Here is a 17,211-nt window from a genome sequence, read left to right on the forward strand (position 1 = left end):
GATTAAAGATTGATTAAAGATTTGATTAAGAAAGAAAGAAAAGATTGACCCTTTTTTTTTGAAATTTTGATTATGGAAAGTTTTTGTTTTTTGACTTTTTTTTTTTTTTTTTTTTTTTTTTTTTTTTTTTAATTATGCGGAGATAAGTCTAAACGCGCCGGATCCCTTAAAATGACGTTGGATCAAGTGAGGGTCCCTTTTCCTCGGATACGGTTCAAATCACATGATCGTCCTCGGCGGAAAACATAAAAATAAATGTGAGTGTCGGTGCAGATTCTCATTTTTTTTTTTTTTTTTTTTTTTTTTTTTTACATTGGACCTAGATACATTCTAATTGGCAATAATAAATAAAAATTGCAAATGCATTAAAATAAATATGCTAGAAGAAATAATAAAATGCATGAAATACAAAACAATAAATACATATGGTGCATAAAATAAATAAAGAAAATGAAATGCAAGACATAAAAATAAATATAATGCTGGAAATAAATAAAAAAAATGAAAATAAAAATGCAAGACATAAAATAAGCTAAAAAATAAAAATAAAAAAATGCAAGACATAAAGTAAATATGATGCATAGAATAAAAAATAAACAAAATAAAATAATAATAAAAAAAAAAAAGCAAGACATAAAATAAATATGATGCTGAAAATAAAATAAAACGAAAATAAAAATGCAATACAGAAAATAAATATGATGCTAAAAAGAATGCGAGACATAAAAATAAAATGCAAGGCAAAAATAAATAGGGTACATAAAATAAAGAAAATATAAGTGCAAGACAAAAATAAATATGTGGCTGGAAAATAAAATGCAAGACAAACAATTAAACATGATGCTGGAAAATAAATAAAGAAAATAAAAATGCAAGGCATAAAATTAAATATGATGCGTAAAAATAAAAATGCAAGACATAAAATAAATATGGTGCGTAAAAAAAAGAAAAAGAAAAGGGTGCAGTAAGGAAAAAAGGGGGTGAGAGTAGGAATCGGAAAAGAAGAAAAAGAGAAAAGAAAAAAAAAATGGGCCAGAGGTGAGTCCAGCGGGCCAAAAAAGGAGAACCGGACCGGTTTGGTCCAAGAAAAAAAACCGAACCGGTCCGGCCTCTATATAAGGGCTCAGGGCCGGTTTTTTTCCCATTTTTAAAAAGCTTTTCTCTCTCTTCTCTTTTCTCTCTTCCCTTTTTCTCTCTTCTCTCTCTAACACCGCCGGAAGTTGTTTACCGGCGCAGTGGCTGGCCGGCCATGGGTGGCGGCGCCGCCGCGTCGGAAACAGAGTCTCCTCCTTTTTTTAAAAAACTACATGTTTTGAATTCCTTTCTTCCCCTAGTTCTCAAATCCACCGTTATTTTTTGAAAACCAACACTGATAAAGCCTAGATCTAGCCTTGAATCTTAGAAAAAAAGGTGAACTACCTTTGTCCTTATGTTATCGTTTAAGCTTCAGAGTGAAAACGGTTACAGCTTGGGTTGTGTGGGTGTGGGTGTTTGACGCAGTGCTTGTGGTTGTGTGGGTGTGGGTGTTTGACGCGGTGCTTGTGGTTGTGTGGGTGTGGGTGTGGGCTTGGCCGCTAGTGGTGGTTGGTGTAGGCTTTAGGCCGCATGAGTGAGTGGGTTACTGTGTTTGCAGGGATTTCTGTTCTAATGTTTTGATTTTATGAGCAAGATGATTTTGGTTTTTTTTTTGTTTTTGTTGGTGGTTCACGGAGGAGGAGGGTGTTGTTGAGTGGTGGCTGGTGGTGGCTAGTGGTTCACGGAGGGGGAGGGTGGTGCTGAGCGGTGGCTAGGCCGATGGTGGTGGTTCACGGAGGGGGAGGGTGGCGCTGAGCGGTGGCTAGGCCGATGGTGGTGGTTCACGGAGGGGGAGGGTGGCGCTGAGCGGTGGCTAGGCCGATGGTGGTGGTTCACGGAGGGGGAGGGTGGCGCTGAGCGGTGGCTAGTGGTGGCTAGTGGTGGCTTGGCTGTTGGTATTCCGACTGTTCGTATTCACCTCTGCCCTCTCTCTCTGACATGCACAGTAATTAATGCAGCATTTAAAGGACATAATTAGGGTAAAAAACGAAGAGCCCCTCTGGGCCTGGACCGAGAAAACTGAAAAGAAAAAAAGAAAAAAGGAAAGGAAAAGGAAAAAGAAAGAAAAAAAAGAAAAGAAAAAAACAAAAAAAAATAAAACAGCAAAATAAAAATAAAATAAAATAAAATAAAAAATAAAATAATAATAATAATAAAAAAAATAAAAAACGAAAAGAAGATACTAATAAAGATATTAATAAAAAACGGAAATAATAAAAAAACACTTAATAAAAGGAAAAGAAAAGAAGAAAATAATAACTAAAAAATAAAAATAATAATAATAAAAAAGTAAATAAATAAATAATAATAATAAAAAAAAGGGCGTCTTCAAAACAAAATGAGGTATTTTAAAATACCTCCCTGCCGAAATTTCATCTGAAATGATGGAAATTTCCGGCTTAAAAGACGAGAAAAAAGAAATAAAAGCGGGTCAAAAATGGGGTATGACAACTTTGTTAGTGACTATTTTAAAAATTATATTTAAGGTGATTTCTGATTATTTGATAGTATAATTTTTTACACCATTGTTCATGAAATTAAATGTATGCTATTTTTTATTCCAGAAATTAAGTGCATGCTAGAATATGAGAAAAATGAAACTTTTATAAAATTTTACATGTGATAATCATTATATTAAGCATTAATGTGATTGTACGTAGCATATTTCAATAAATTAAAAGAGAAAAAACACTAATTATTTTTACTTGGTCGGCCCATTAGGCCCGCAATTCAGATAGGATTGGATTGGACAAACATGACTTAGTAATTACTTAATGCACTGTTTTTTTACTTGGTGCACCCCATAAGCTAAAATAATGAACCCAAATAGATTATTATGCCCCTTGGTAGTGTTTTTTCCCCACTCCATTCTCTTCCCAAAGCTGTCACACCTTGTCCCTTCCTGCACCCTTTCCCTGCAGCTGCTTGATTTAAGTTGTGTCGCACTGCACTTGGGTTCACACACTTGTTCGGGTAAAGCCACTGCACCTTCATAAACATGCATACAAATGTATTATGGATTACTTATCCGTAATGCATTAATACATGTTGAGTTTGAAGGATTCATTAGGGTTAAGCATGTGTCTTAAAGTAAAAGTGAACCTAGTTTTTTCTTTCACATTAATCACAAGTTGTTACACATAGTAATTTGTTTTTACAGTAATTATGTTAAAACTCATATAAATGATAATTGAAAGTGTAGTTTTTTTTATATGTCAATAGTAAATAAAATTTAAACTAAAAATATAATAAGAATAATAAATAACACATCGGTATCGCTTTTATTCCTCTCCTCCTGCACATTCTCTTTATTTGCACCACGTACGTTAGTTGCTTGCATTTCAACCAGTTTTGGCTAGCTAATTTTCTGGAGAGCTCATGATCTCATCCCATGAATTACACTAGTCCTGGATTCGTTGGTCTTCATCTGTTAATGGTTTCATTCGTGCATGCGATTTTATGTTTCAAAGTTAAACTTTAACATATGGTTGTGTAATCGAATTCCATAGCCAATGTGATCCGTGCGAACAAATTAAATTAGATTTCTTCATAACAAAGAATTATCCTACAAATAGATTTTCATTTTCGATTAAACTTATTAGCTATTATAGTTTAAAGAAAAATCGCCTACCATCAATCCCCAATATTCATGCACTAACAAAAAGAAAAAGAAATCCACCTTGTATACGTTTTAATCCAATGCTACATGCAAACAATTAATTGAACCAGAAAACAAAACACAACAATATCCAACACTCACGTAAAAAACCTCAAACAACACAATAGAACCACTCGCCCTTTCACATCACACAACGGCTTCACCCATCAAAGCCACCCCAAAAACAAAGGCAACCACACCAAACTTGAAACTCACGGAACCAGCAGAAGAAGCTTCAGCAGGCAAGTCCTTGTTATCACCATTGTCACTATCGCCACCGGCGGCACCGTCATCGGCGCCGGACTTCGTCTTATCGGTCTTCGGCGACGCCCCTTTAGCCTTTCCCGGCGCCGGTGCCGGAGCCTCGCTGGGAAGCACAAGGTCAAGGGGGAGAAGCACTTTGTCCACCTGGTATATGGCGAGCTTGTTGTCGGTGTAAACGGTTCCGGTGACGGAGGCGTTGACGGCGCCGGTGGCCATGCTCACCTGGCTGCCACCAAACGTGGTGACGTTGAGCTGGAGCCTCTTGGGGTCGTCGCCGGCCTGAGTCTGAACGGGGTTGGTGAGTGTGTCGAAGTTTGAGATGGAAATGAAGGAAGAGAGTGTGTGGAATTGTAAAAGTTCCACTTTTTGTCTGTCACTAAGAGAGTTGAGGAAACCAGCTTTTAGTTTTGAGAAGGCACTGTCTTCTGGGGCGAAGAGGGTTAAACCTCCTGAGCCTGAGGTCAGAAGCTGTGAGTTGAGTTGGTTGATGAGTTGGGTGGTTTTGAGGAGCCTAATGAGGACAGAGAATCTCTTTGCTTTTCTTAGGATTTGGACTATGTCAATGGAGGGTGCTTTTGGGATGGTGGGTGTGGGAGCGCCACTTGGTGTCACGGGAACTAAGGGTACTGTGTTGAATCCTGGAGCTGGAGCAGTGGCTGGTGGAGATGGTGGTGTGAATGCTGGTGGTTGTGGTAGTGGCGGGGATGGGGGTGATGAAACTGGGGCTTGGATTGGTGTGAGTTGGGCTGAAGTGGTGTGGAAAAAGGTTATAAGTGCTATAACTAGTAAAATTGAGGCTGAGAAGAGAGATTGTTGTTGTGTCTTCATTTTAGGGTTCAGGAGTGAGAGAGCTTTAAGTGAGGGTGTAGGGTACTTTGAGGCTGCTGCTACTCGCTAGGGTTGGGTTGTGTTGTGACTTGTGAGTGTTGCTGTGAGGAAAGAGGGGTAAGAGGTTGCCTTTTATTTTGAGGCTGGGAGAGTGATTTGTGGATAGGTGTAGGGTTTAGTTAGAAAGGAAAAAGGTAAGTTGCATCTTTGATGTAGCTAGTAGGAAATCAACTTTACCTATCATGGACATAGGAAAGGTGGTGCATCTTGTTTGATTAGTTGGGTGAGACAGAAGAGATTTGGCAACGATAAGGAAGTGGGAGCCCAAGGTACACTGAAATGTGCATATGTATGGAAGTTAATGGAACTATTTGTGTTCACGTCGTAGTTATTGGTGTGTGATCTGTTTAGAGGTTGAGTTATTGCATCCATCAGGAAGGAAAGGAAATCAAATGATTAGCTCCTTATGTGGCATTATCTGTCAGGTTTTGGTAATAAGGACTCAGGAGCTAAGAATCGCACTTGAAACCTACACCATACTTCCATGTACCTAAAACTCCATTATTTGTTATATCCCAAGTTCCTAGGAGATGGATTAATGGTTCCATCACGCGATATTTAAGTTTATTTGGCTCTTTATATTTTGTTCTAAATAATATTTCTTTCCTGTTTCAAAGTACTTGTTTTTGTATCCCATCTCTACGATTTTTAACTTCATTCAATAAATTAATATGAAGATATTCCTGTTTTATTAGGCCAAAGAATGCAACTAAACATTAGTATTATAGTGGTCTCCTTCTAGCATGATGTCTTGATTTTCCCTCTGGTAGGCTTTCTTTTCGGTGCTATATATATATATATACGGCCATTTTAAACGAAAAAGAAAAGAAAAAAGAAAATTGGAGGTAATAGCAGTCCCTATCAATATAACACCTGACAGAAGAGCTACCACAGAGTTAAAAAACAGGCACCCAAAAAGTAATCAAATTACTGTAAAAGGAGAGGAAATAACATAAGAAAAGGGAAGTTTCATTTTGATTGATATTGTATTTCGTATTATATATAATTATTTTATCTGTTTATATGTATGTGCATTTAAAAAATATTTCTTAAAAATCAAAAGGGACAACAAAAATTATCCCACTTTAATCATACAACATATTGTAAAAAAAAAAAAATTAAGGCGGATTCTTCTGCTCCAAGTTGAAAATGTTTTACTTCTTTGGTCTTGTTTATTTATAACTAGAAAATTAATTCTTACATTTTTTAATAAAACATACGTTTCATCCTAAAAAAAGAAATTAAGAAAGAAGAAAAACATACTTTTTAATGCTAACACACATTTTAAATTAATTTAAACATGTATCCAAATTATGCATTGAATCGTTTAAAATCAATTCTAGCTAACTCTTAAACTAAATTAGCACTGAATCTGTATATTCAATCATTTATTTTCTTCAACATTTTTTATCGACATCATTAAGAGTTTATGTCGTTTTGTTATATGCTACCCATTCAATCAAATCAGGAGGTGACTATTTTCTGTGTGGGTAAAGGCATCCTTTTTACATGGAAGAATAAGGGCTTCAATGATTTAAAATTGAGTAAAATTGATTTTGAACCGTTGACAATAATTGATTAGGTATGTTACAAAATTAATCTTAATTATAAATTTTACATTAGAGAATGTATATAGTGTGAAAAATTGTTTTTGATCTTGCAACAGATAAGTTCTAAACAATAAATCATTTTCCAAGTATTAAAAAGAAGCAAACTAGTTATATTCTAAATAAGAAAGGTTTGAATTTGTAAAAGTTATTCTGATAATTTTTTTTCGAAAATGCTTTACGACTAAAATAGCAATTTAAACACATTGTAACTCCTATAAAACATTTTAAACATAGGCTGATAGTCTTTTATCACGTCTTCTGCTTCATAAGTCAAAACAGAGCCCTCATATGTCATTTGAACACGACAATGCCAATATATTGTTATCCAACAGAATGTGATCACTCATCATGCTGAAGCCATTTTATTATATGCTTGAGACATTTTATTCCGCCCAACCAACACTTTGAAAGCGATTCCTGAATAGCAGAGTGCACGAACAAACATCTAGCAGTATATTGGATTTGATGTTTGCAGTTTGCAATATCAAAGCATAATATAAGAAAATCAAGTATTCAATTCATTTTTCTCTTTCTCAAAACATAGCAGAAACTATTTTTATTTGAAGAAATTAAGGAAAATTAAGCAATACAACAATCTTTCTGGCTACGACAATACAGACAAAACAAAGAAAAAGAGCATAAAGATAACTTCACAGTTGTTCTGAAAAATTAAGGAAGAGCCAGCAAATGACTCTTCCTCATATGGAGAATGTTACTGCTGCCACTAAAGCAACACCAAGGGACACCAACATTGTTCCGTGAATGCTAATTAAATTGATGGCATTGGCAGCAGAAGTGGCCTTATTTGACTCTCCCTGATCATCATCTTGCGCAGATGAGTTATCCTTATCAGCTTTAGGTGCCTTTGCCAACGTGGGAGCAGGAGCTGGAGGCTTAGGCTTTGAGAAATACAAAGGAATAAGCACCGTGTCCACATGATGTATGGCAAGTGTCTTATCACTGTACATAATGCCTGTGAGAGTGGCATTCACAACCCCAGTTGAAATATTCACACTGTTCCCATAAGCTGTCACATTTATTTGATACCCATTGGGGCTAATCACTGGCCAGTGTCATTACTGGATTGCTAAGAGAGTCAAAATTAGAGCTTGAGACAGAAACTGGAAGAACATGGAACTGTATCAATGCTTTTTGTTGGCGATCGCCGAGAGAGTTGAAGTAACCTGCTTGGAGATGTGAGAAGGCACCATCATCAGGTGCAAGGATGGTTAAACCTCCTCCAGATTTTGTAGTTACAAGTTGTGCATTGACTTGGTTGATAATTTGGGTGGTTTTGAGCAAGCGGATTAGTGTGCTGAATGATTTGGTCTTCCTTAGAATTTTGAAGTTGTATTGATTAGAAGAAGAATCAGAGAAAGGTGATTGGGGTAATGAGGGAACCAATGATTTTGCTGGAGCTGGAGTTGGTGTGGCAGGGGCTGGTTTGGCTGGGGGTTTAGGGGCTGGAACCAATGATTTTGATGTTGTATTGATGTTGTATTAGTTATTTTTAAAATTAAAAAACTTAAATAGTCTCTTTAAGATTGATCAAAATTAAGGGATTCAGAGCTACCTAGCTAATAATTTTTCTATCATATGAAATACATGAGGGATAAATTAAATTAAAAAAGCTAAATAATAGATGAATGACACGTATTGGTGGGTGTACATGAATATGATTAATAATGTTCTACTTGAAATATATGAAGTTTAAATTTCAATGCAATCACTTATCCGGTATTAGATTGGTGTATTCGATGAATATTTTTTTTCTCTTCTGATAGCGAATTCTTTTGCCATTTGCTTCGGGGTGAGGGTTACGAGAATTTAGGATAAACACCAGTGTATTTGCTTGCTTCTGAAATGCCTCTTTTCTTTATTGTCTTGAGCTGGGAGTGAAAAGGATTATGGATTTGGATTTCCTTCCATCATGTTAATTCTTTGTATATAGGGTCTAGATGCTTGAAAGATAATGTTTTACCATTCACCATTTTAGGAGGCATATATTATATCAAAATCTGTATTTTTTTTCATATTGCATTCACCAGCAGTTAAATTAAGGAAAAATGTGTATGTGAAAAGTATAAAAGGAAATCCACTTGTAGCACAATTTACCGAAATGTTTGCAGAATTTTTAATGAAATGTTCCTTCTAACAGACAGTATGTTTGCATTATTTGTAGGCTTGGTTTAATAATAATAATAAAGAGAAATCGCTCGTGCGTTGCACAGGTTAAAGTCTAGTAGATTCACAAAGAAAAAGAATCACACGACATACTCTGATGTAAAACTGTTAAAAAAAAGAAATGTTCCTGCAAACTATCCATCTTATAAAACAGCCAGAAATTTTGAGCAGGATCTTAACTATGTTTAAGTCTATTCCAATTATTTTAAGCATTATTTTGTTTGCCAATGGGTCATAGACTTCATAGGTCTTGCAGTTTGGCCATAAGAATCCTGTCAGCTTCACTAAGACATAGCTGGAAAAAGGATAGCGCGGACTTCACAACTTGGTACCATAGAGTATAGTCAAGATAAATATGCAAAACAAATGTAATACCCCCAAATCCACAAATGAGGTAAATGCTCCAATTGGATAAGAAGTCAAAGACCACTATGGCACCAGAAATAGCAGCAGTATACATGACTAAAATAGAGACAAAAAGTGACACACTCCCAATTACCATTTTTTTTTGCCGCACGCGTGCAGACTCATCTTTTGGTTGCAAACTTTGAGGAAGAATAACGGAAGCGTAGCAGAACATAGATGAAGCACAAAGCCATGTTCCAAATGCAATTGATAGAAAAAAGAACGTATACCATGTCTTCTTTGGAAAAAAAGGACTACTTGTACTATCAAGATCCTTAATAGGAACGGTTATAGCTCCGGTGATCCCTAGGGTGACAATTAGAATTGCCACCACTAATAAAGTATTTGCCAAATTTTTCACTATAGATGCCGCTTCTGTGTGCAAATCTTTGTGTGACCGGTAATATACTTCTTTAGGAGTCAAACCATCATTATTTTTCATTCTTTTCATAGCAGGTGGAACTATTTTCTCCACTTCCTGATTCGATTAAAGTGCAAACAAAAATATAATTAGTAAGATGGCGAGCATAAATGTAGTGATTAGTGAAGTAATTGTAAAAAAATATTATTATAATATTTTTTTATACTAGAGAAAAATTTAAGGATAGAGAAAGACATTTTTTTTTATGGAAAAAGTAGTTGTTCTCACATTTTTTTTACCATAAAAAAAGACAAGGGACGTGTAAAACAGAAAAAATGGCAAAGAGAAAACACTATTTGTATATATAAAAAAAATACTAATCAAGTAGATATGTATACCTGAAACCATTTCTCCTCACTACACATTAGAACAGGGAGTGATGGTAATCCTAATCTTTCTTTAGAATCGAACTCTGCAGCTAAGTGAAGAACATTGTTACCGTCGGAATCAATCAACTGTATCATAACATTCTTGAAAGCACCCTTGCTTAATATTAGTCGGTATACATATTCTTGTCGATATAGAATAGCAATATGAAGTAAGCTTCTTTGCTTTGTGGAATCCACTTCAAATAGCAAATCTGGATGGTTGTTAAAAAGAAACTCTAAAATCGTAACGTTTCCTGATTGTGCTGCATCGAACATTGCTTTTGACAATTCTACAGAGTTGATAGTCTTTTTCTCTTTTTGCATTCCCTTAAACAACGAACTTACAATGTCTTGATGACCAATAGTTTCCTTGCACAAGGCTACCATTGAGTTTAAATCATTAGTCATATACGCATACATACATGGTATTTAGTTAAATAAAGTAATTAGTACACACATGTTGGATATAGTGTCCCGTAGCCTGTTTTCATTAATGAGTTAATATAAATATGGCTTAGATAACCTTTTGCTGAATGTAAAATATGAGATTTTTTTTATTTTAGTCCACTAAAGATTTTTGTGTACAGGTAAAAATCTTTGTTTTGAGTTTAGTCTTTTAAAGATTTTTTTTGTTTTGCTTAACCATCAAGTAATTACATTAAACCGTAACGTGACAATAATGTTGATTGTCTATTAACTTGTTACATGGTTAAAGAGTCTGGATATTCATGTTTAAATTGATAAACTATGTTTTTAAATCTTCAACAGTTAAATAATTGATCACGTTGAATTAACTGATAAGGAATTTAAAATTTACTTACCAAAAATATTATAAATAACTTTTTAATTAGATTCTTTAATGACATGACGAGTCAATAAACCGGCAACATTGTTATATCGTCAATTATATTATTGTTGTTACTCACAATAGAGACCAAAACAAAAAAATTAAATATTTAAAATACTAAAGTTTTAAAAAAATTTAAATGACAGATAAAAAATATCATATTTTGTAGAGACCAAAAAATCATTTAAGTCTATAAACATATATATAAGGAGACGTATTAGATTAGGATTTTGAAAGACTTATTTGGTATAAAAGTCTTATAGATTTCAAAAGATTATGCAGTAATATAGACTTATCATTTTTTTAGGACTTTTATGATTAAGATTTTATAGTTTGGATTTTAATGAATTTAATTCAATTTCCTTAGATAATGTCTACAATTAAAGTATGGTAGATAAAAAAAATAGTTGGGAGAAAATATCATAAAAACTAGTCATTGAGAGAGCTTATGAATATTTTACATCAATGCATGGTGATAACAAAATATCATAAATTTTATTTTTAAAGTAATTAATTATAAGATAATGTAATAATAATTTCTTTTATCCTGTTGATGTTTTTAATTAAATTTTTAAAATAGAAAAATCATAAAAAAGCACATATATATATAGAAAATTCCTGATTTATTATGCATGTGTATATAATATTAACCATTCATGAAAAATGATTAAGTAATTTCGGTCATTTATCAAAAAGTTAATGGTAGTTGATATTATAAAACGTATGCAATTTATTATGCGTGCGTATTTAATATTAGCCATTGATTTTTATTTTATTATTAAGGTTTAATTACCCATTTGATCCCTATAATTTTCAAACTTATCCAATTTAATCCTTATAGTTAATAGATGACTTATAGGCCATGTAGTTTACCTTTTAATTCCCAATAGGTCCTTACCGTTAAAATTGTTTAACACCATTAGAAAATTGTTGCCAAAGTTCACTCAGAACTCCTCTCACTTGCACGAAGAACGCTCAGGTGTGTTTTCGCATGACACCTCGCACTGCATCTCGCACGACACCTCGCATCGCACATGTGCAAAATTTGTTCCAAATTTCTTTTAGTTCATGACATAAACAACCTTAACCTCCTTCCACACTCGCAATAAATCAACCTTGATAAGCTCTGAGTTTTGCAATAAACCAACTTTAACCTTAATATGTCTTCATCCTCTGTTAAAGAAGAACACGCCTGATTTTCAGTTGGTTGTAACAATGGACGACATGGGCCAATGCTTAGTTGAAGCAAATTGCAATCAGTTTTGAGTGACTGAGAGTGAGATGAATTGAAAATGCCGATTGTCAAGGGAGTTTTGCGATATTGTGCGAGAAGAGCAACAAAACCTAAGGTCTTGACAACAATCTTCTGACGGTGTTAAACAATTTTAATGATAGAGATTTATTGGAAATTAAAAGATAAACTATATTAACTATTGAAACTAAATTAGATAAGTTTGAAAACTATAAGGACCAAATGGATAACTAAACCTATTATTAAAAACTCCGATAACTTACTACATTATATAAATGAGTTGCTTGCTTTGAAGTTAGATTCAGAAAACTAGGAGTAACATTTGTAAACTAGAAAAAGCAAGTTTGTAAGGATTATGAGAACTCACAAAATTGAGCAAGCATTTGCAAAGGTGTCAATTCCCTTTCGTTTTTTATGGTAAGCAATTTTGGATCACGATTCAACAATTTTGATGTAACGGCTGCCATGGCCAGAATCAAATGAAGATGAGCATGCATAAAAATCATTAGGCAAGAGAAAATTATTGTTGAATACGCAAAAGGAATGTACATGCGGTTATTACAGTAATTAGTTAGGAAATTCTGTGAATGTGCAGTGGGATAGCTTGTGCGGAGAAAAGTGAAACAAGAGAAACCAAATTTAGTAATAAAAAACTGTGCAACTAATTATGGGGCCATAAAAATTTTAGTAGTCGATTTTTTTATAAAAAAATACATATAAATATAAATTGACTCGTTACTAATTTTATTTATATTGTTTATTTATTGTTATGCGAAAGAAATGTGGATGAGCTTACTGTAAATGCTGTTGGTGATGGTAGAGAAAAATAGCTTCACAACGTCTTGGAAGGGTAGAATATTGTGTAAGTCCTCTTCAGTCTTTTGAAATAAAAATTCTGTCATTTTAATGTGGCCAGCAGAAGATGCTAATTGAATTGGCAGCATATCTTTTTGGCCTCTAATCCATAGCAACCTCGGATTCTTACCAAACAGAATTTCAGCAATTTTCTTATTTCCAGAAATCGCAGCCAAACAAAAGGCTGTATTCCTATCTGCCATGCAAATTTCCAAATCTTGCACGTCCATACACTCAACCAACTTTTGTACAAAACTAGTTTGTTCCATTATAACTGCAATATGTAGGGCTGTAATTCCACGTGCAGACAATGAAATTCGCCACCAATAAGGATGGATTTTGAAATAGGATGAAGCCTTATTCCAATTTCCTGAAGCTGATACTATATATATTTGTCTTTTATGCATTCCTGCATCTCATATGCACTTCATACAATCAAATTTCTTTTAGAATTAAGTTTGACTTACCTCAATTAATAGATTCGAATAATGAATAGTTTAATTTTAAAAACATGATACAAAAAGTAGAATGATCTTGGGGTAGTAGGAAAAAAATAGTTTTTCAAAGCGAGATTAAGCTAGCCAACCTAAACTTGAAGGAGAAGACATGCAAATTATATATTTAGTCTCTTTTACTCATCCTATTTGGTTTGTCGATCGTTAGGGTTTCAAGAGAATTATTTAGTGTTTCTCCTCTTATCATGAGGAAGCTCTTGGCTATATAAGACTAAGGATATATAACGGGATATGATATATATTACCAAAATACCATTTTTTTCTCCACTATGACAACAATAAGAATAAAACCTATAACTTTAATGCAAATTATCCAAATTTTCTCTTAATAAATAATATGTTGACTGTATTGTGTAGCAGTTGCAATGCAGTTTTTAGGCATAAAAGGAATTGTAATTTATAAAGTGGAAAGAATAATTGTAAAGTAAATAGAAGAACCCGGTGATCAAGTCGACAGAGCGGTGACTAGCAGTATCAGTATGCTGGTTCAACTCGGTTGTCATTTTTCTGGGTGATGTGGGTATTGCTGGGTGATGTCAATAAGATGAAAAATATCTGAACAATTTTTTAACTCAAAAGTCAAAACTAACTTGAAAACCTAAAATATTCTTATATAATTCGATCCTTTAGTATTTTTTCTTCTTGAAAATATCTTTATTTGGATATATCAATTTAGTTGTGTCCAAATGGTTTCACTATAAATTATTAAATAATTTTCAAATATAAGAACAGAAAATAAACCATTTACCAATTCAATAATATATACCTAGTAATTGTAGATGCTCTGCTTCATCCACGACAATACCCAGATCACTACAATCTGCAGATGCATTTACTAAAGGATATATATGTCTACATCAGAATTGAAACATGAGTAGAGCAGGACGAACAGAAAAACAGAAATATATAATAACAAAAAAACCATAAACAAAATTAAAAAACAGCAAAAATATAATAGCAAAGTGAAATCTTATTCATACAATACAACTACTGAAATTTAAAAAGTAAATACTTTGTTTCTGATTCAATTTATTTATTTATACACATATAATACAAATTAAAGTGCAAAATTTAAACTGTACGTGCAGGCACGCATGGAATGTACAAGCACAGAATATTAACGAAGTCAATAATAAAATAGTATTAACTATTAACGTACTCTCAGGCTTGGGAATGTCATCAGCTGCTGACAACGTAATTGCATCTGAGTCAGACATAACTCACTCCTGTGCTTTCCTTCTTCTATCTCTGGGTATTCCTCTGGTTATGATCAATTATAAAGTAAATTTTCCATCTGTTTGGAGCGAAACACGTAGGTAATGTAAAAAGGGACAAGACAACCAGTTCCTTCAAATATTAGAAAGTCACGCTGCACATTGCACTCAAAGTATTAGTTAAAGAATATTTGATATATTTTGTTTTAAGTTGGGAATATTATATATTTTAAAATATTCCTAACTTACGCGCATTATATTAGTTAAAGAAAAGAAAGTCACGCTGCACGCTGCACATTGCACATGTGCCTTGAAACAAAATTTTCTCGGCTATTAAGTTGTCTTTCTTTCCCTTCTCTCATTTTATTCAAGTAAACATCATTTCTCATTACACTTACAATGCATTATATTAAACTCATTAAAATAATATTTTGATTAATTTGGTACATTAATGTATATTAAGTCGTTGGTTATCCGATTATTACTTGACTTGATCTTTTATTTAAGTAATATATCAAATTTAAATTGAAAAAATATAATTAAAAACGAAAATCACTAAAAATAATCATTCAGGTTATATGAAAAAAATTAATCATCCGTTTTACTGATTTTTAATATTAATTATTTTTTTCTTTCATCTAAATTACTAATTCAATGATTAGTATACTAATTCAAACTGTTTGAGACATTTTATTCCGCGTGACCACCCCTTTGAACACGATTCCTGACAGCAAAGTGCACGAACAAACAATAAGAAAATCAATTATTCAATTTAGTTTCCTCAAAACATAACAGACATTTTTTTTATTAGAAGAAAATTAGGCAAGAGTTCTCGTAGCTCCCATACAATAATCTTTCTGGCTACGATAATACAGATAAAATGCAAGAAAAAGAACAGAAAACTTCACGAAAGGTTATTGTATTTGTTGGAATATTGTTATTTCAAAAAATATAACATAGAAATGACATTCTTGAGAATTTTAAAAAAATATGTTGATAAATTGTTAAAATTGATTGAGAATCTTTTTAATATTCCATCAATACTTAAAACACGTGTTTGGCTCAAATTTTTTATCCTATGAATATATGATAACAACTAAAATATCTTTATTTATATAAAAGATATTGTATTTTATATCAACAATTAATTTTCAATTTTTTTATGTATATAAATTACACATCTATAATAATAGATAAAAGGGATATCCTTTGTTAACTGTTTTTTTTTATATATTTTTAAGACAATTATACCTTTAATTATTAAAAAAATTACACAGATTCAAGAAAGTTATATGGTTGTTTTAAATTACACATTTGATTACTATAATTTACATGAAATTTCTTTTTCAGTAATTGAATTGAAAGATTTTTTTTATTTTTGTTTTTTTGCCTCTGATTTTTTTTTCATCACTCATTGAAGCATGTGAAGGATTAAATGCAGATTTTTCACTTTGGTTTCTTTGAGAACTGAGAAGGGAATTTGAGCCTATACTCTAGAAAAGGAGAGGGGTTTCATTGTTTCTTGATGAGCCTAGGCGAAAATCGAACTCCATATTATATTTTATTTTCATGTTCTTAAATTCTTTTAACCCTTCTTTTAAATCTATGTTTCTATTACTGGTCCTCCTATTATCAGTTCAATTTTAAAAAAAAATTACTCAATTTTGTTATCAGTTTTTTAAGTATTACAATTTATTGTTTCTAAGTTTGCATACAAAATATATTTCTTTTGTGTTTCAAAAAAGATACAAAAATATTCTGCTTTGTGGTCCATGGAAGTTTTTTTTTTTCTGAATACATGATTTTTTTTCCTTTTATATGTGAAGATGAGAAAATCTTAGCTTCTTGAAATTTTACAAGTGTTTTGCAAGATTCAATAGAATTGTTTGTTTCATGTACCTCTCCTTATTTTTCATGTTTTTTTTAAGACATTACAATAAATAATATTTTGGAATGAACAAATTTTAAAATTGAAAGGATTCTTAATTTTTTTCAACTTTTGTTTTTATTAAACTCCTTACGTTATTTGCTTTCAACTTACTCATTTTTTCATCATATTTTTCAATAACTATTTTTCTCCCCTTTCTTTTCTTTATTTTTTTGGTGATTTTTTTTTTGTTTCCATTTGAAAAAAAATAAAAAAGAGTAACAAAGATAACTAATCTTAAAAGCCTACAAATTAGTTAACTAAAACTGCTATCTTTTTGTTGTTAATTATTTAACAAGCCAATATTTTAATTAAAACTGTCCATTTTTTAATTTAAAAATCTACTAATTTGTTAATTATACTATCCATTTTTAAAATTTTAAAAACCTACCCAATATTTTAATTAATATTTAAAGGCTTCATTTTTATGAACATCTTATTTTAATCATTTGTGTTTGTGTAACCGCATATTACTTTTTTTTTTCAACATATACTTTCTTCAAACTAATAACAATACTCTAGAGATTTTTTAAGTTTTTTTTTAAAAAAATTTTGTTTTATCCTTGTGCCTTTAGGGAAAGAGAACCATAAAAATATATAATTTTTCAATATTAAGGATTGTAAAAAAATATATAGTGCTTTGTTGACAAAAGACTCTTTAATCTAAAGAGAGAAATTAGAAGATATAAAATAAGTTAAAAATCTCTTATATTTTATAGATTTTTTTT

General features: G+C 32.3%; 2 protein-coding genes and 1 pseudogene across 4 annotated transcripts; all 3 read right to left on the reverse strand.

Annotated features, from left to right (window-relative positions):
* Positions 1–3,739: 3,739 nt before the first annotated feature.
* LOC100801554 (fasciclin-like arabinogalactan protein 11) lies at positions 3,740–4,939 on the reverse strand. Its single transcript, XM_014766268.2, has one exon. The coding sequence runs from the start codon at positions 4,823–4,825 to the stop codon at positions 3,881–3,883; it is 945 nt and encodes a 314-aa protein (XP_014621754.2). The 5' UTR covers positions 4,826–4,939; the 3' UTR covers positions 3,740–3,880.
* Positions 4,940–7,182: 2,243 nt separating this feature from the next.
* LOC100802081 (fasciclin-like arabinogalactan protein 12) lies at positions 7,183–7,995 on the reverse strand (annotated as a pseudogene).
* Positions 7,996–8,666: 671 nt separating this feature from the next.
* On the reverse strand, positions 8,667–14,670 carry LOC102666517 (uncharacterized). Of its 3 annotated transcripts, none has more exons than XM_006594470.4 (6): positions 14,502–14,670; positions 14,109–14,177; positions 12,769–13,236; positions 12,340–12,432; positions 9,844–10,253; positions 8,667–9,562 (listed from the first exon to the last, which is right to left on the reverse strand). In XM_006594470.4, the coding sequence occupies exons 1-6, from the start codon at positions 14,557–14,559 to the stop codon at positions 8,921–8,923; spliced, it is 1,740 nt and encodes a 579-aa protein (XP_006594533.1). In that variant the 5' UTR covers positions 14,560–14,670; the 3' UTR covers positions 8,667–8,920. The 3 variants fall into 3 exon arrangements, with proteins under 3 accessions (XP_006594533.1, XP_040864241.1, XP_040864242.1); XM_041008307.1 differs by having other exon boundaries at positions 12,769–13,897; positions 14,109–14,194; positions 14,502–14,609; XM_041008308.1 differs by having other exon boundaries at positions 12,769–13,897; positions 14,502–14,565.
* Positions 14,671–17,211: the final 2,541 nt, after the last annotated feature.

The sequence above is a fragment of the Glycine max genome, chromosome 13 (genome assembly GCF_000004515.6).
Source record: "Glycine max cultivar Williams 82 chromosome 13, Glycine_max_v4.0, whole genome shotgun sequence".
NCBI classification, from domain to species: domain Eukaryota; kingdom Viridiplantae; phylum Streptophyta; class Magnoliopsida; order Fabales; family Fabaceae; genus Glycine; species Glycine max.

What these genes read in the sequence shown, in the direction of transcription:
- LOC100801554 (XM_014766268.2), bottom strand. Translation starts at nt 4,825, where the DNA reads ATGAAGACACAACAACAATCTCTCTTCTCAGCCTCAATTTTACTAGTT.
- LOC102666517 (XM_006594470.4), bottom strand. Translation starts at nt 14,559, where the DNA reads ATGTCTGACTCAGATGCAATTACGTTGTCAGCAGCTGATGACATTCCC. An exon ending in CATCACCAACAGCATTTACA is followed by an intron (nt 12,433 to 12,768) that starts GTAAGCTCATCC and finishes TGGCCATGGCAG; the next exon opens with CCGTTACATCAAAATTGTTG. An exon ending in GCAAATGCTTGCTCAATTTT is followed by an intron (nt 10,254 to 12,339) that starts GTGAGTTCTCAT and finishes ACTCAATGGTAG; the next exon opens with CCTTGTGCAAGGAAACTATT.